The sequence below is a fragment of the Ambystoma mexicanum genome, chromosome 10, assembly GCF_040938575.1.
Source record: "Ambystoma mexicanum isolate Mex_15411 chromosome 10, UKY_AmexF1_1, whole genome shotgun sequence".
Taxonomy (NCBI): domain Eukaryota; kingdom Metazoa; phylum Chordata; class Amphibia; order Caudata; family Ambystomatidae; genus Ambystoma; species Ambystoma mexicanum.
Genome location: NC_090932.1, coordinates 149,510,956 through 149,529,756, shown reverse-complemented (window position 1 = coordinate 149,529,756; position 18,801 = coordinate 149,510,956). Strand labels below are relative to the sequence as shown.

At 49.9% G+C, this 18,801-nt stretch overlaps 1 protein-coding gene across 8 annotated transcripts in view; it reads right to left on the bottom strand.

The window, feature by feature from the left end:
• Positions 1-18,801, bottom strand: part of SLC4A5 (solute carrier family 4 member 5) — an 802,545-nt gene that overhangs the window by 619,310 nt on the left and 164,434 nt on the right. The window contains exon 1 of one of the 8 annotated variants that reach the window (XM_069617642.1): positions 2,035-2,130. The exons of the other annotated variants lie outside the window; for them this stretch is intronic. Coding sequence (XP_069473743.1) covers positions 2,035-2,065 — 31 coding nt within the window. The 5' untranslated portion in view covers positions 2,066-2,130. Of the gene's footprint in view, positions 1-2,034; positions 2,131-18,801 lie in introns of those variants that run through there. 8 annotated transcript variants of the gene reach the window in all.

Genomic DNA, 18,801 nt, shown 5'->3' with positions numbered 1-18,801 from the left:
GGGCCAATCCAGAACAGGACTGCAAGACTTGTCCTTGGCCTCCAGCCCAGGAATCGTATCTCTCCAGCACTGACATCTCTAAATTGGCTCCCATTGGCTTCACACATCAAATGCAAGACCATTTGCATTGTCCACAAGGCCTTCTGGAGCCTGGGACCAAACCACCTTTAGCTTTGTCTTCAAAGGTATCTTCCTTCTCGAGCCCTTCGCTCTTCCATCTCCAACTCCCCGAGGGTCAGTTGCTTTTCTAAACAACGAGTTGGGGGCAGTTCTCTCTTCGGCCTGCACCTCCCTCTGGTACAGCCTCCCTGCCTCTCTGAAACTTGAGCAGAACCACCTCTGGTTCTGGAAGCAGCTCAAGACCTTCCTCTTTTCTTCTGCCTTCTCATTTCCACTTCCCTGCTGATCTCCTGTCTGATACTGCGCTGGTCACCTGGCCACCCTCTGAATCATGGGCCCAGGTCCCTGCCCACCCAGTTACACACTTGCAATGCCTTCTCCCATCCCTGCGCTTGGGAGCTGTAGCTGCACCCCTACGGTTCCCCCCTACTTGCACTTATCCGAGACTTGTTTGCACTTAGCCTTTGCACTGCCACCTGGTGGCTGCACTCTTTTTTCTATGTCTTGATCCTATGTCCCGCCCTTCTCCTCCGCCCCTTCCCCAGGCACTTTTCCCCCTACCTAGCAGGATCTCATTGTCACTTGGCCTAGTAGGATCGTTACCTTGTCCTCCCTAGTCACCCCCACCCCCTTTGCCTCGTCGCTCCTTGAAACACTTGTGTATAGACGCGCTATAACTAAAATATCATAGCATATCATATCAATTAAAATGAGAGTTGTGGCATGTAAATGAGAGTGTGCAGCACCAATCATAGTGCTGTGATTAACACAAAGAGCAAGAGGCAATGCACTGGAGGCGCCATCTTCAGAGAGGCACGTTTTGTGCATGCGGAAATGGCATCAGCCTGAGTGCAAATGTTTTTCAGTTGGTGCTAAAGCCATATGAGCATGCACAAAATGCAACAGCTGTTGAGCAATTTATCGTACAACAGCCCTGGGAAATTCCAATAACAATGAACACGGCAGGACACACATCCGACGAGTAATGGAGATTACATCAAATGAAACCAAAGTGCAGCAACTGCAATGCATATGGAGCAAGTCAAACACAAGTGAGAGTGCCGCAGTTTCAAAGAACATGGAGGCAACGGGCATGATGCACACAGCGTACACACGCCTTCTAGCCATTCCTGTCCAAGTTACTCCCGTAAATATCTACGGCGGAAATCCGTGCCTGTCCCACGGAGTAGATGTGTTTTGCACAGGACAACAACACATAAGCAGTACCAACAGCACACGAGGACTGACATCGATCCGATACTCGGATCCGATACTCGCACCAAAGCTCAGCACCCGGTGCATACCGAGTTGAAGCTGCCAACAGAACACCACTCCTCTCACTATCCTACTCCCTCTTCACCTTACTAACCCATCCCACCTTCTCGCTTACAGATATGCAAGAGCCCCTGGGGACCAACTCCGTTGGTGACGGTGTGTGGTACAAATACCTTTAACATTTAACATATCCGTCCTGGAACACTGGAATGTGCTTCCTTCTCCCACTCTAGAGGAAGGACCATCGGATCTAGGGCGGGGGGGCACAGCAGCTTTCGTGCGTATGTCTTGGTGCGGCACTTTCTTCACTGCACTTGCAAAGTTTGGTGATCTGACACGTAAAACAGACTTTAGGTAACGATGGAGTCAGTCTGCAAACGAGCCAGCCAGGCACATGGACACATGTTGTTCGTTAGCACGGCTTAATTTATTTATTTATTCATTTATAGAGCACACCTAGCACTTGGGCAACAATATAACTGTTCGCCATGTTTGCAGCGATAGCAGCGCTATTCCACGGTATGTATTATTCTACACGCATTCTAGAAAAGTGCGTGATATAATACTCAAAGGAAAGTTCCCACCGCAAGCAACAAGTAAAATCAGTCATGCGTAGCGCCATGGTATAATGGTTCCTACCTGGCGTCGGTACTTGCAGCCTTCGTTCCATTTCACAAGGAGCAGAAAAGCCTCGAAAAACAAGAGCCCGTGCGTTATAAGCAGTTTGCGGAACTCTTGTGCTTCATAAGCAGATTAACAAGAATCTGAAGTATTTCACCCTCCGCAGCAGCAGCTTTGGTGACGTTGTGTTACCAGAATTACCGAGGTGCTGATTCAAACAGGCAACAGGACAGGACGTTAAGCAGCATTGGCAAAACATATACAGCGAAACAACTGGTGGCATATTGACTTCACTGGAACCGTTTAATGAACATTTACAGTAGCTATTTATTATAATTCTGAATGGCCAGAACTCCTTCGAATGAGCCGCTACAGTCGGGCAGTGGTGCATAACAGACCACTCAGAATCAGGCTGCCATTTATTTATTTATTTATCTATTTGATTGATTTGCATTTTTGTTCAGCGCTGACCCTACCCAGAGGAGCACCTTACAAGGTTCAAAAGTCTGGAAGGGAGGAGGTGAAATAGAAGTGGCCACATTGTTCAGGACAGGAAACAAGGATAGACAGATGATGTCCGTGGAGGCGGAGCGGCACGACTAGATGTCGGGAAAGAGGTAGGTTTGGAGGCGTTTTCCGAAAGCGGTGATGGAGGGTGCCGAGTAGCAGGGTGTCCCCGTCTCTGGGTGCCCACTGGGTGAATTTTTGTTTTTGAGTGAATGTTAGTTTGCAGAGTGAAATGCATAGGAGATGTGGACTACCGTGTCTGTTGTGTGTGTGGGGCATGGCTTTCGGTTTGTTGTTTAGGTTGCATGAAGTTCTGAGGTGGATACAATGCTGAGTCCTTTGAAAGCAATTCTCTGAGGTATGGGGAGCCAGTGGAGTTGTGAAAGAGCTGTGGGGTGATGTGGGAGTGTTTGGATAGGTGCAGGACGAGTCTTACTGCTATGTTCGGTATGGCTTGCAGGGGGCGAGGTGTTGTGGAGGAGTACGGTGAGAAGCTCATTGCCGTAGTCCACCTTAGAGAGAACTAGTGCTTGGACTCCGGTGCAGAAGTCGCGAGGGTAGTTCAGTTTAGAGAGAACTAGTGCTTGGACTCCGGTACAGAAGTCGCGAGGGTAGTCCAGCTTAGAGAGAACTAGTGCTTGGACTCCGTTGCAGAAGTCGCAAGGGTAGTCCAGCTTAGGGAGAACTAGTGTTTGGACTCCGGTGCAGAAGTCGCAAGGGTAGTCCAGCTTAGGGAGAACTAGCGCTTGGACCCCGGTGCAGAAGTCGCAAGGGTAGTCCATCTTGGAGAGAACTAGCGATTGAACCCCGGTGCAGAAGTCGTGAGGGTAGTCCATCTTAGAGAGAACTAGCGCTTGGACTCCGGTGCAGAAGTCACAAGCGTAGTCCAGCTTAGGGAGAACTAGCACTTGGACCCCGGTGCAGAAGTCTCAAGGGTAGTCCAGTTTAGAGAGAACTAGCGCTTGGATTCCCGCGCAGAAGTTGCAAGGGTAGTCCAGCTTAGGGAGAACTAGTGCTTGGACTCCGGTGCAGAAGTCGCGAGGGTAGTTCAGTTTAGAGAGAACTAGTGCTTGGACTCTGGTACAGAAGTCGCGAGGGTAGTCCAGCTTAGAGAGAACTAGTGCTTGGACTCTGTTGCAGAAGTCGCGAGGGTAGTCCATCTTAGAGAGAACTAGCGCTTGGACCCCAGTGCAGAAGTCGCAAGGGTAGTCCAGCTTGGAGAGAACTAGCGCTTGGACTCCCGTGCAGAAGTCGCGAGGGTAGTCCAGCTTAGGGAGAACTAGTGTTTGGACTCCGGTGCAGAAGTCGCGAGGGTAGTCCAGCTTAGGGAGAACTAGCGCTTGGACCCCGGTGCAGAAGTCGCGAGGGTAGTCCATCTTGGAGAGAACTAGCGATTGGACCCCGGTGCAGAAGTCGTGAGGGTAGTCCATCTTAGAGAGAACTAGCGCTTGGACTCTGGTGCAGAAGTCACGAGCGTAGTCCAGCTTAGGGAGAACTAGCGCTTGGACCCCGGTGCAGAAGTCGCGAGGGTAGTCCATTTTGGAGAGAACTAGCGATTGGACCCCGGTGCAGAAGTCGTGAGGGTAGTCCATCTTAGAGAGAACTAGCGCTTGGACTCCGGTGCAGAAGTCACAAGCGTAGTCCATCTTAGGGAGAACTAGCGCTTGGACCCCGGTGCAGAAGTCTCAAGGGTAGTCCAGTTTAGAGAGAACTAGCGCTTGGACTCCTGCGCAGAAGTCACAAGGGTAGTCCAGCTTAGGGAGAACTAGTGCTTGGACTCCGGTGCAGAAGTTGCGAGGGTAGTTCAGTTTAGAGAGAACTAGTGCTTGGACTCCGGTACAGAAGTCGCGAGGGTAGTCCAGCTTAGAGAGAACTAGTGCTTGGACTCCGTTGCAGAAGTCGCGAGGGTAGTCCATCGTAGAGAGAACTAGCGCTTGGACTCCGGTGCAGAAATCACAAGAGTAGTCCAGCTTAGGGAGAACTAGCGCTTGGACCCCGGTGCAGAAGTCTCAAGGGTAGTCCAGTTTAGAGAGAACTAGCACTTGGACTCCTGCGCAGAAGTCGCAAGGGTAGTCCAGCTTAGGGAGAACTAGTGCTTGGACTCCGGTGCAGAAGTCGCGAGGGTAGTTCAGTTTAGAGAGAACTAGTGCTTGGACTCTGGTACAGAAGTCGCGAGGGTAGTCCAGCTTAGAGAGAACTAGTGCTTGCACTCCATTGCAGAAGTCGCGAGGGTAGTCCATTTTAGGGAGAACTAGCGCTTGGGCCCCAGTGCAGAAGTCGTGAGGGTAGCCCAGCTTAGGGAGAACTAGTGTTTGGACTCTGGTGCAGAAGTCGCGAGGGTAGTCCAGCTTAGGGAGAACTAGTGCTTGGACCCCGGTGCAGAAGTCGCGAGGGTAGTCCATCTTGGAGAGAACTAGCGATTGGACCCCGGTGCAGAAGTCGTGAGGGTAGTCCATCTTAGAGAGAACTAGCGCTTGGACTCTGGTGCAGAAGTCACGAGCGTAGTCCAGCTTAGGGAGAGCTAGCGCTTGGACCCTGGTGCAGAAGTCACGAGGGTAGTCCATCTTGGAGAGAACTAGCGATTGGACCCCGGTGCAGAAGTCGTGAGGGTAGTCCAGTTTAGCGAGAACTAGCGCTTGGACTCCTGCGCAGAAGTCGCAAGGGTAGTCCAGTTTAGGGAGAACTAGTGCTTGGACTCCGGTGCAGAATTCGCAAGGTAGTCCAGCTTAGGGAGAACTAGCGCTTGGACCCTGGTGCAGAAGTCGCGAGGGTAGTCCATTTTAGAGAGAACTAGCACTTGGACTCCGGTGCAGAAGTCACGAGCGTAGTCCAGCTTAGGGAGAACTAGCACTTGGTCCCCGGTGCAGAAGTCTCAAGGTTAGTCCGGTTTAGAGAGAACTAGCGCTTGGACTCCTGTGCAGAAGTCCGAGGGTAGTCCAGCTTAGGGAAACTAGCGCTTGGACCCCGGTGCAGAAGTCGCGAGGGTAGTCCATCTTGGAGAGAACTAGCGATTGGACCCCGGTGCAGAAGTCGCAAGGGTAGTCCAGCTTAGGGAGAACTAGCGCTTGGACCCCAGTGCAGAAGTCGCAAGGGTAGTCCAGCTTGGAGAGAACTAGCGCTTGGACTCCCGTGCAGAAGTTGCGAGGGTAGTCCAGCTTAGGGAGAACTAGTGCTTGGACTCCGGTGCAGAATTCGCAAGGTAGTCCAGCTTAGGGAGAACTAGCGTTTGGACCCCGGTGCAGAAGTCGTGAGGGTAGTCCATCTTGGAGAGAACTAGCGCTTGGACCCCGGTGCAGAAGTCTCAAGGGTAGTCCAGTTTAGAGAGAACTAGTGCTTGGACTCCTGCGCAGAAGTCGCGAGGGTAGTCCAGCTTAGGAAGAACTAGTGCTTAGAATCCGGTGCAGAAGTCGCAAGGGTAGTCCAGTTTAGGGAGAACTAGCGCTTGGACCCCGGTGCAGAAGTCGCAAGGGTAGTCCATCTTGGAGAGAACTAGCGATTGGACCCCGGTGCAGAAGTCATGAGGGTAGTCCATCTTAGAGAGAACTAGCACTTGGACCCCGGTGAGGAAGTCGCAAGGGTAGTCCATCTTGGAGAGAACTAGTGATTGGACCCCGGTGCAAAAGTCGTGAGGGTAGTCCATCTTAGAGAGAACTAGCGCTTGGACTCCGATGCAGAAGTCACGAGCGTAGTCCAGCTTAGGGAGAACTAGCGCTTGGACCCCGGTGCAGAAGTCTCAAGGGTAGTCCAGTTTAGAGAGAACTAGCGCTTGGACTCCTGCGCAGAAGTCGCGAGGGTAGTCCAGTTTAGGGAGAGCTAGTGCTTGGACTCCGGTGCAGAAGTCGCGAGGGTAGTCCAGTTTAGGGAGAACTAGCGCTTGGACCCTGGTGCAGAAGTCGCGAGGGTAGTCCATCTTAGGGAGAACTAGCGCTTGGACCCCGGTGCAGAAGTCGCGAGGGTAGTCCATCTTGGAGAGAACTAGCAATTGGACCCCGGTGCAGAAGTCGCGAGGGTAGTCCAGCTTAGGGAGAACTAGCACTTGGACCCCAGTGCAGAAGTCGCAAGGGTAGTCCAGCTTAGAGAGAACTAGCGCTTGGACTCCCGTGCAGAAGTTGCGAGGGTAGTCCAGCTTAGGGAGAACTAGTGCTTGGACTCCGGTGCAGAATTCGCAAAGTAGTCCAGCTTAGGGAGAACTAGCGTTTGGACCCCGGTGCAGAAGTCGTGAGGGTAGTCCATCTTGGAGAGAACTAGCGCTTGGACCCCGGTGCAGAAGTCTCAAGGGTAGTCCAGTTTAGAGAGAACTAGTGCTTGGACTCCTGCGCAGAAGTCGCGAGGGTAGTCCAGCTTAGGAAGAACTAGTGCTTAGAATCCGGTGCAGAAGTCGCAAGGGTAGTCCAGTTTAGGGAGAACTAGCGCTTGGACCCCGGTGCAGAAGTCGCAAGGGTAGTCCATCTTGGAGAGAACTAGCGATTGGACCCCGGTGCAGAAGTCGTGAGGGTAGTCCATCTTAGAGAGAACTAGCACTTGGACCCCGGTGAGGAAGTCGCAAGGGTAGTCCATCTTGGAGAGAACTAGTGATTGGACCCCGGTGCAAAAGTCGTGAGGGTAGTCCATCTTAGAGAGAACTAGCGCTTGGACTCCGATGCAGAAGTCACGAGCGTAGTCCAGCTTAGGGAGAACTAGCACTTGGACCCCGGTGCAGAAGTCTCAAGGGTAGTCCAGTTTAGAGAGAACTAGCGCTTGGACTCCTGCGCAGAAGTCGCGAGGGTAGTCCAGTTTAGGGAGAGCTAGTGCTTGGACTCCGGTGCAGAAGTCGCGAGGGTAGTCCAGCTTAGGGAGAACTAGCGCTTGGACCCTGGTGCAGAAGTCGCGAGGGTAGTCAATCTTGGAGAGAACTAGCGATTGGACCCCGGTGCAGAAGTTGTGAGGGTAGTCCATCTTAGAGAGAACTAGCGGTTGGACCCCAGTGCAGAAGTCACGAGGGTAGTCCATCGTAGAGAGAACTAGCGCTTGGACTCCGGTGCAGAAGTCACGAGCGTAGTCCAGCTTAGGGAGAACTAGCGCTTGGTCCCCGGTGCAGAAGTCTCAAGGGTAGTCCAGTTTAGAGAGAACTAGCGCTTGGACTCCTGCGCAGAAGTCACAAGGGTAGTCCAGCTTAGGGAGAACTAGTGCTTGGACTTCTGCGCAGAAGTCACGAGCGTAGTCCAGTTTAGGGAGAACTAGCGCTTGGTCCCCGGTGTAGAAGTCTCAAGGGTAGTCCAGTTTAGAGGGAACTAGCGCTTGGACTCCTGCGCAGAATTCGCGAGGGTAGTCCAGCTTAGGGAGAACTAGTGCTTGGACTCCGGTGCAGAAGTCGCGAGGGGACGGGTGTATCTTGACTTGCATAGCAGGTTGCATTAGACATGTGTCAGCGATTCGTTTACCAGGTGCTACACCATTTCCTAGCTTTTCCCGTCTTTTGATCACCATGTCAGTGACTGGAAAATGGGAATCCCATGCCTGCAAAAGATGCCAAAAGTGCTGGCTTAGCCAGTGCGTGTTACCTGAGCAGTAAGTGTATTGGGCGTCATAGGCTTGTATGCATTTTGTTTGCTCTTCTTATTTTCTGCTTCTTTTCCGTCGTACCTACTTCCCGGTCGGAGAGCACAGCGAGTAGACCACTTGCTTTGACATCTGTGCAGAACAGCAGGCTCGAATCCCGGCAGGGCCAAACTCAGCTTTTCATCCTTCTGAGGTCGATGAAAAATGAGCACCACACACAGTGGGTAATAATAAGCAGCGTGTTAACGCCATATAAATGCTACAGTATTATTATTATGTCTCCTAAGGAAACAGAGAAATCCCTGCATGGTTCCTCCCCACAGTTGGCTGGCGCTTATACACTTCGAATTTAGGAGCACACGGTGAATTCTAGTTTTTCCTGTCGGTTGCTGCCCACCTGTTTGTGCTTCTTGTTGGGTGTTGAACAGTTTGCTTGTGTTACCTGGGTTACAAGAATGCTGTGGAAGATTAGGATAGCTGCGGGGTGCACACAGCTATGCAAGCAGACCCCAGGACACCCATGGAGGTAGAAACACATCTTATGCACACACTTATAATGTGCATGATTTCGGTCCCGGTACAGAGTTACATTCTTAGACTTCCGTCTGCGATGCGATCTGCAAACGTATCTGCGGAGTTGTTTTCTTAAACCAGTGAACATTTACCTGAATTGAAATGTGTGATTATTGCACGCGTCCAGCCTTATTTGGCGTTTCTCATTATGGAACCCATTTTCCTCAGTCCTTATCCAGAACACAGTTACCCAGGCCCAATAGACCCCTGTATGCGCACCGCCTCCTCCAGCCTAAAGTCAGACGAGCCAAAGCCGTGGCTCCAGTGTTCTCTATATTGCAGCCAAGCAATGGAAATCATGGCCGCCTGCAAGAGCCGAAGCTTCCTATTGGGTATTCCGAAAAGCCCTCAAAACCTGATTGTTTACCCAAAATGCTGCCTGCCTGCTTATCACCATCTATTCCGTACTACACTGTTCTATCTCCCTTATGATTGCTTGCGAGTAACTGGACTAACAGCGCCTGGATTCCTCTGGGTTGTATGTGCACTTTATAAATGAATACAAACATAAAATAATTTAAATAACATTAAATAAACTAAACCAGCCAGTGTACATTTTATAACAAAAGTTCAAAGACCAAGTGAAAGATACAATTTTATTCTGAATAAATATGCCAGGCCAAACACAAGGAATCCTGAAACCTTAATAATACATTACTCCCATAGCACAAGGTCAGTGCAGGACAATAGACATCCTCCTGGGATGGTTTATGGTCATTTCATCTAAAACCATTGCATCTAATGCCATTCCATTGAAATGTTTCTATCTAAAAGATTTCCATCTAATGCATTTTATTATATTTTTTCTTTCTTTTTTTGGGGGGGGTCTGCCCCCAAACCCACATACTTTACCCTTTAAAATACACTTGAACAAAAATGAACCCTTTACCCCTCCCCAAAAACATGCATTAGATGGACATTTTTTAGATGGAAAACATTTGATGGAATGGTTTTAGATGGAATGGGTTTAGATGAATTGACTAGATACCTCCTGAGATGAATACTTTCATAGTCTTTCTCACGGTGGCTGTCAGATCAAAGGACCCAGGGTACGAGTGTCTGACCACTCCTAAAAGCAGCTGCTTGAAGGTGCACAATACTTTATGCTTATTGGACAATCACACCATATAAGCTAGGGCAAGCAAGTGTGAGCCTTCGCTTCCAACCTCGACCACGTTTAGGACTACAAAAAGCCTTGCCTTCATGCTCCCTCATCTGCTCCTGACACACAACTTCAATGGCCTAGGCAGGCTCCGCTTGACACCACCACCCACTCCACTCACACCCGTCTAGTGCCAATGGTCAGAGGGGGGTATCATGCCCAGAGGCAATACGACTCCAGCCTGGAACTCTCTAACGAACTGCAAAGAACACACTACCATCAAAGAGGCCCATGCCCGGCGGAAGGATGAATCAACTGTACGGTGCCCCTTGCCGGATGCACACAGCAGCACCACACATCAGTTGCCATCGCTAACCTTACATAGCTGCCACTCAAGCTACACTAGCCGTATCAGGGTCATGTCTGCCTTGGTTGTCTACCACCCCCACAGCCTCTCCCCAGAGGTATTCTGACTGTGCCCAGTCACAGTGCCAGGAAGATTGTTATGCCATGTGATTTCAAAATGTCTTATACAGCGCTAAGAAACATAGGGTTTTAGAGCACTAAGAGCCAATATGAAAGAAGAAGCAGAATGCAGAAAAGCCCAGAGAGGGTGGTTATCGGCCTAAATGTAGGCAAACAGAAAGTTTTTTAATTGCTTTTTAAATTATTATAGTCCGGTTCAGATATTCTGCCTGCGAGTTCCAAATGTGTGCTCTTTGCACTCTAATCCTTTTCCACCTTCTGTGGAAAGGATGGATCTGTGAAACACTGTTTCCACCACCTGCCATAATATCCCGGTGGCAGTGGGAAGCCAGGCGGTGGAAACGGTGCAGAAAACCCGTCCCTTACCGACTGGTTTTATCAGCAACCTTGTAAAGAGGCTCATGGAATCTAAGCTCGAGTTAATAAATTATGGGGTCCCCCAGGGATCTGGCATCTCCCCTTTTTTGTTTAACGTTTACATCAAACCCCTACATGATGCACTGACGATGAAACACAGATCAATTCGACCTTTGATAGAGATTACCAGACTAAATATTGCTCACCTCCACATTATCATTCAATATATCAATCAATGGATGTGTGATATTTGGTTGAGGTTGAAACAAGATAAACCTGAGCTCCTGGTCATTTTGACTCTGCGTTTGATCTTGGGATCACTGATAAAAACCCAGCTCATAGAAAACATGTTGGGCATATGTCTAGCTGCTACCTTCTCCATGAGTGCCTGTGCCAATATTGTACACAGCTCCACTATTTTCTATCTTATGCTGTTAACACAGTCACAATATCTACCTTTAGAATAGCACTGTAAAGCTATTGTCAGAGCCATTATTGTATCTAAGCTCAATGACTGTAGTGCCCTATATGCAGGCTCTTCCCAAAACATCATTCAATGACTGCAGGCCGTGTAGAATACAGCGGCATGCACTGTCACTGGTACCTAAAGAAGGGCACACGTAACCCCTGTACTGAGGACTCTTCATCGGGCCTCTTCACAAGTTGGGTGGTATCCCAGCGGTAATTGCGCTGGGATGCCACCCAAAGCAATTAGTGTAACTGCTACTCGGTCTGGCACAATTTGAACCGGATCACGAGTAGTGGTAAGGCAGTAAATCCCCATTTCCTATTGGGTATATTGGACCCAATGGGGATGGGTGGCGCTATTACCGCCTGCGCAAATACCGCCGGCGTTAATAGCACCAAAAATGCCCATACCGCTGGCTCATTCATCTCCAGCTTAGAGCTGGAAGTCAATGAGTCCAGGTAGGGCCATACTCGGGATTGGGTGGAGCGGTAAATGCAGCACAAATAGCGTTACTGCTGCATTTTCCCACTCCACCCAACACCTGATGAGGCCCATTGACTTTTGCTTAAGGCCAGGATCACAAAGCATTGTATTGTCATACTCTGCTGTACCTCAAAATCCGACTTAAAGCTTAAAGTGTGTTCCTCTTTTTGACCACATAGAGCCGATACAAGGAAACAGATTTTCATTCCACGTAAGGTAACGCAAGCTTCTGGTAGCTCCTTTGTGACTCTTGCTGCAAGATCCTTGATATCTTTCCACGAGGATATTTGCATCATTAAAGACCTGCTTCGGTTTAGGAAAAAGACAAAAATGCTCTTATTCTACTTCCCCTCCATTTCTTTCCCATCTACTTGTGCGTGGATACCCCTGCGGTCGGGCATGTGAAGATATCAACAAATATAGATTAAAACACAAATACAATCAGACTTCTGTGGCACCTCACACTGCTCTTTAATGCTGACTCTAGTCCTGCTTGACTGACACAGTTTGGCCAGAAGACGCAGAATAGTTCAAAGCATCTCAAGGCATTATCTGGCACCTCGATCATGCAACTCAGTCTATGTAGACTAATCTCATGGTCAAGGGTGTTAAATGCTGTGGACAAATCAAGCAAAACGACGCGCGAGTCCAAGTGCTTACCCATGCTCCATAAAATATCCTCTTGTACATCAACATGGATGTCTCTGATATCCTGGACTAAAACCAGACTGTCTGTCTCCCAAACAACAGTAAACCTCTATTGATATTGATATTTTATTTCTATCGCGCTCATACACAAGTGTTTCAGAGCACGACGAGGCAAGGGAGGGGAACAAGGGAGAACAAAAACAACCATCTTACTAGGCCCAGTGACATTGATAACGCGCAAAGGGCTATAGCTGAAGTGGCACTATCATATTGAAAATTCTAATCTGTGGAGTGTTGCCACTTTGCCCTGATTCATGGAATAATTTGCAGGGAGAATTGGGACTTTGCATGCCATTCTGCGTGCAAAAATCTGTTTGTCGATTCATGGAATTGACTTTGCAGGACATTTCCGAGACTTGCGGGGACTCTGCGGATGTCCGGCACGTCTCTGCGAGTGGTTGAGCACCAATGCAATCAAAAGAACACACACAGTGACACCTTACCCACCCACAACACCTACACTGCCAGCATCCCAGAAAGCCCTGCAGCGAAGGACCAGGTACCACGCACCCCTCGTCGTGGTGATGGGACATTGTGAACACTCTGATCCGCCACAGTCAGTATGACAGTGAGAGCACTCCCAAAGAGAGATCACTGAGAGGCTGGAAACCCAGGATCTCCTTGGAAGTACTCCCAATGCCATGATATGGCACCCCCTGATTAACATGGCAGCGTGGCAGTGCAGTGAACACTGGCAGGGGAGCCGATGATGCAAAGCCCAAGACATTGGGATGCAAACATATCAGCAATTGCATCGAAGACAGGATCTGGCAGAAGGCAGCTGTTCACAGAGGCAGCAGTCATACAGGAAGGCAGGGCACACAGGAAACTGGCATGAAAGAGACAAGCAGACATGAGAAATGATTGAGAAACAGAGACCAAGGACCCTGCCACACAAAAGGGAGAAGGCAACGTGCAAGACGAAGGGAAGGCAGACTTCACAGGGACTGGATTGACCGGGGTCCAATGTGCTTGGAACTGAAGGGAGCGTGGAGATGCACAGAGCAGCTGTCAACAGGCTGCTTAATATCTGCTGGTGTACCATGCATTGTACATGTCCACCATGGCAACAAACAACACCTGGCCAATGGCGCGGCCTGGTGTCTGTGATGTACATGGCATCCCCCAAATGGCCATCAATGCTGTGCTGTGTGTGGATCAGTCTCGGGGTAGCACCCCGACAAGGGGCAGAAGGACCAATAATGGACTGCCTGTGTGGGTACTGTGAGAAACCTGAAGGTACTCTCACGTTTTCTCCCCAGGGACCTTCTGTTCAGGTGACCAGGGAAGGGCCATCGGTTTTGGATCCCGACACTGGGGGTGGACTAGTGAGGGAGGATCACCTGGGTGGAGGCTACTTGGGGATTAGAGAGAGGGTACCTGAAGGCGAGACATGGTATCCCCCATTTCCTGAGAGGGATTCACTTTACCCTCTCTCAGCCTTTGTAGGATATTGCTGCCCAGATCCTACTTTTCCCCCGGAGGTCAGACCAAGTACTGAGAATAAGAAACTAACACCAGGAGTAATGAAGATTACCTATAGGAGACACCACTATAGTACTGAGATGAAGAAGAGGGAGCCTGAAGGCTAAAGAGCTGAAGTTCAGGCAGGTCCTGTTAATTGGACTAATTGTGGTAGGCAATTGAACCTGGGACTTCACACCTGCAGCCTGTTAGAGACTCACAGGTGTATAAAAGGTGGAGTCCACAACAGCAAAGGAAGCGAGAAGGGAAGTAAGAAGCCTGTGGAGTGAGAGAGGAGCGGGAAGGCCAGCAGAGCCTACGAGAAACAGGAGGGGAACAGAACGCTGAGACTCTGGCGAAAGGCACAGTATAACCGAGTGTCAATGCGTGGTGATGGAGCCGTGTCTCCAAGGAGTCCGGGAGTGCGAGAGAAGGGAGCTATGGATGCAAGCGGTCCCTATGCTGTGGCTGAGAGGTGCTCAATCCCTGACTGGAAGCAACAGTCTAGGGGTGTCTGTGGGGCAGGCAGTGAGATCCTGACTGCACAAACCAAGAAACTGGGAAAGAACCGTTACGTGACCTGGTTAGTGCCAATGAATGAGAGAAACATGTTGCGCAGTTCAAAGTTATTGAAGCTAAACTGTATCGGAGTGGTTGCGTGCAGGCAGCACATTCTCGAAAGCCTCTGATGAAAACCAAATGATTCAATAGACGAATGCAAGGCCCACAATGGGCTAATGAATAACAATGTTTCAGAGCGCTCACGCTTAAGGAAGTATACATGTTCAAAAGACTCTGAACAGTTAAAGGACAATTCTAAAGCAACGCGAGCTAGTGAAATTATGGGAAAGAATTTTCTGCAAGTAAGCAGCCGAGGGGATCAGCGAAGTGTGAGCAAAATGCTGAATTGAAAGTTTATGCGAGCTAGTGAAATTATGAGAACGTTTTCTACAAGTAAGCAGCTGAAGGGAGTAGCAAAGCATGAGCAAAATACTGATCTGAAAGTTAAAACTGCATTTGAATCTTCCAAGTGTGAATAACCCAACAATCCTAAGTTATGGGGATAAAGTGCTTGGGCAAGGGCAACTGGTTGAGCGACCTGTAGTGCGTAGACCAGGGAGTCCCAACAAAATGAAAAGGAACTGTACAAGCAACCAAGAAACCAGAAAGAGCGGAATATTGGTTTTGAATCAGTGCAACAAGCTGCGGCAAAGAGAAACCTAAGTTCCTACTGAACACTGTGAGATTATTGGGGATGCAAGACTGTAAACTTGGGGCAGGAAGACCTAAGCTTCTTGGTAGCATTCACTTTTGGAACTTTGTTTGTTGTGTACCAGCATCTGCAGTTTGGGTGGAAGAGCACTTAGCCTTTTTTGGAACATTGTGTTGTGAATCCATGTTTAAAGCTTGGGGAAGGGAACCCCAAGCTTTTGGAACTTTGTTTTGGTGAACCTGCAGCTTGGGGAAAGAGTTCCGAGCTCCTTTTGAGAACATTGGTTCTCATTATAAGGTTGGAGGTAGCCTTGCCGGTAAAGCCGGCAAGGATACCTCCAAACCGGCATGAAAATCCGGCACCCGCGAATGGTCAATTACCGGGGTATTCCGGCCCGCCGGACCCAGTAATTGCCCTTTCACGGGTGCCAGTGCCGGTATATCCCCATTCCTATTTGAGCCCCATGCGGCTCAATGGGAATGGGGATGCCTGGTGCTACAGGCTTGCTGTGCTCACGGGTGCCTTTCATTCTGCCAGGGCAGACCTAGCAGAATGAAAGGCACCCGTGGCACAACTCCGAGTTTGCCAGTCCGGATACAACGATACCGGTATGCTTGCATGCTGGAGATGGTAAACTGTCAAATCCTTTGAAAACTGCTGCCGTGGTTGCATTGGGACACAGCATACATGAATTCCCTCCCCATTGGCATTCACTACATCCACTCAACATCATTACCACTGCCACATGTCACCTTAATGCAATCATGCACCCTGACCAGGACTGCATGGCTCATTGCATCATTGTGCGCAACGTAGTACATGTAGTTTATTTGGTGCCAGCTGCTTCTCCTCTGGTGGCCCTCCTCTAATGGCCAGTGCAGAGGCCAGGTTGACACTGAACTTGCTCTTGGTCCTATGTGAGAGATCATTCACCACTTCGGGACCTGTTCAGCAGTGCGCATCTCCACACCTATGGCAGTGATCTGGTCTGCGACCTGCTGCCAATGCACCATCCGTTGTATGGGTCTTTGGGTGCTCCCTGCATACTGGCACATCTCACGATAGTGATCGGTCAGGTAGTCAATGAGGATCTGGATCTCCTCTTCAGTGAAGCTCCTCTTCCTCAGTGGACCCATCTCCTGTGCTGTCTCTTGGGTTGAAGCCTCTTCCTGCTGTGCAGGGTGCCCCTTCATGGCCCAATAGGCCCCAGGTCGTGGCGCTTCACCTGTCTGTCTGCATCCATGTTGGCGTCTAGGTGCCAGGTCACCTGTGGCCTGAGGCCCTCCATGTCCTCCTGGGGATGGGGCAGATGTGTTCTCATCACATCCCTGACCCCGGCTGCACCCTTTCCCTCTTGGGGCCTTTCCACTCATGTTCCAGGTGTAAAGGACGAGTGGAAGTCCCACCAAGATATTGTTCTGAGCAATATGAGGAAGGGAACAGTCTACATGATGTGCGACATAGATGTGTGGTCCCGCAAGGCTCCAAAGTACTCCAACAGCAAATAAATATGATACGTGATATGTAGAGGCACCCCTGAATTACACAAATGCGTACACAATAGCGGAAAGCTTCCGAAAGGCAAACAATGCTGTACGTGATACACAGTGGCACCCTGAGACTAAGAAAATGCAAACTTGACACACCGTAGGTCTCAAAAAGTACAAAAATCCATGTGCGTATGTCAACCCCCCCCAAAGAATAATACAGTACGCATTGCCTGAAGGAAACAGCTTGCGTAGCACCCCTAAATACGCATGCTATACCTGTCCGGATCGTACCTTCAGGTGCACTACCAGTGATGCACGTCACAGGCCATATATTACACCGTCATCCCTGCGAGCCATGAAGGCGTGCCGTGTAGGCATGCTGTAACCCCGCATGTAGGGCGTAACTTACGCATTCAGGGCCTTTTCTCTGTTATCGGCTGCTGCAAATGTGAAACGCACACCACAGTTCCTCCTGCCTGGGAACTCCTGTTCTTGCCTTCTCCAGCCCTGCTTTGCCTCACTCGCTCCTAAACTGCTGCTGCCTGGTCGAGTGTGAGTGCCTGCTTGTGTCCAGCACTGTCTTGGAGTGCCAGCTGTCCAACATTTGCCTGGACTCCTGTGTTGGGCCTGTGACTACCCCTTCTGTAATTGTAATGGGGACTTCCACCTGCCAACACCACCAGAGCGCAACAGCGCCTACCCAGGACCCATGAAAGCCATACCTGCCTCTGGGATGCCATGTCTGCCCCATATACATCCTCTGAGGAGTGCAGCACCCCCACATCGAGGCAGAGGGCTGCCAACTTCACCACCACCAAAGCTGCCATCCTGATTGATCGGGTCATGGGCGCCAATGATGCCCTGTTTAACTCAGCAACACAGCTGGGCAATAACGCAAGGCAGAAGATCTTGGACGACATCACCATTGCCATCAACGCAGATGGGGTGGCAGAATGCAGGAAGACCATGGTCCAGAAGCATTGGGATGACCTCATTGCCCATAGCCATTCCATGGTGGTGGCACCCCTTGCCAGGGAATCCACTGTGGAGGTGTACCGTGCAGGCTACCACCAGTTCACCCAGGTAGAGTTGCAGATCCTTGAGAGGTTCTATCTGGAACTTCACTCCCAGATCTTGACCTGGAGATGTCGTCTGGAGGCTGCTGGTGAGTAATAATAATAATAATAATAATAATAATAATAATAATAATAATAATAATTTAGCATTTATATAGCGCTACGAACCCTCAGGCATCTGAGCTCTGCTTATTATTACCCACGGTGGGTGGTGCTCATTTATCGACCTCGGAAGCATGAAAGGCTGAGTTTGGCCCTGCCGGGTTTCAAACCTGCGTCAGCAGGCTCTGCTCAGATATCAAAGCGAGCGCTTTACTCGCTGTTCTATCGGACCGTTGTGGAGCAATGCTCTTCAGCATATGTGTGGCATGCATGTTTGCAGATGCCACATCCTGTTTGCAGCTTGTGTGTGGTGTGAGAGGCAGCAGATGCTGCCTCATGCCAATGCTGGGCATATGTTGCATCAGACATTGTATACTGGAATTTGCATGGGTATTGACAGATTTGTCATCAATGACTTCTTGTACTCTGGCACATGCTGTGTGAGATCATGAACCAAGTGCTGCGACAGTATGAATGCAGACATGCTATGTTGTGGGCAAGTGAGGAGCATGCATGATGGACAACTATTTTTGTGGCACATCTGATAGTGCATGTGCGAAGACACATATGCTGAGAATGGAACATGTGCATGGATGTCTGTGTATGTCAAGTTGATTACTTGACATCTCCGGGACAGGGATGTGACGTCTCATCCCACTACATTCGGAGCACAAGTGTATGTGTGTACATGCAATATATGTATGCTGGGAATTTGTCATGACTGTGATTCAGTCATCACATTACACTCATGCAGCAGTTGACATGCAGTTTGCATGGACATGTACATGTGTATGTGCATTGTGTGTGTGTCAGTTCCTGTTTGAAATATGCTGCTTGTTTGGTGATGTTAATGTTGTCTATGACACACATGCATTGATTATGATGACTGATGTCAATGTGTATTGTCCCATTTTCCACAGTTGATGCAGCTCATGAAGAGGGCAGAGGCATCACTGTGGAGCAGAAGGGCAGGGACCGAGCCACCAGACCAAAGCTCATAACCCAGCCAGCCACTAGTGAGACCACCTCATCTGAGGGAAAGTTGGCTGGGGGAGCGCAAGGAACATCATGCAGAGCTGCTTGGGGTACGTCCCAGGAGGTTGTTGTGGTTGTGAGCTCCTCAGTGGCTGTGGGCAAGGGTAAGGAAACAGAGGGGGCATCCATGGAGGAAGGCACTCTTGAGTCATGCAGGGAGATGGAGGCGGTGGTGGAGGAGG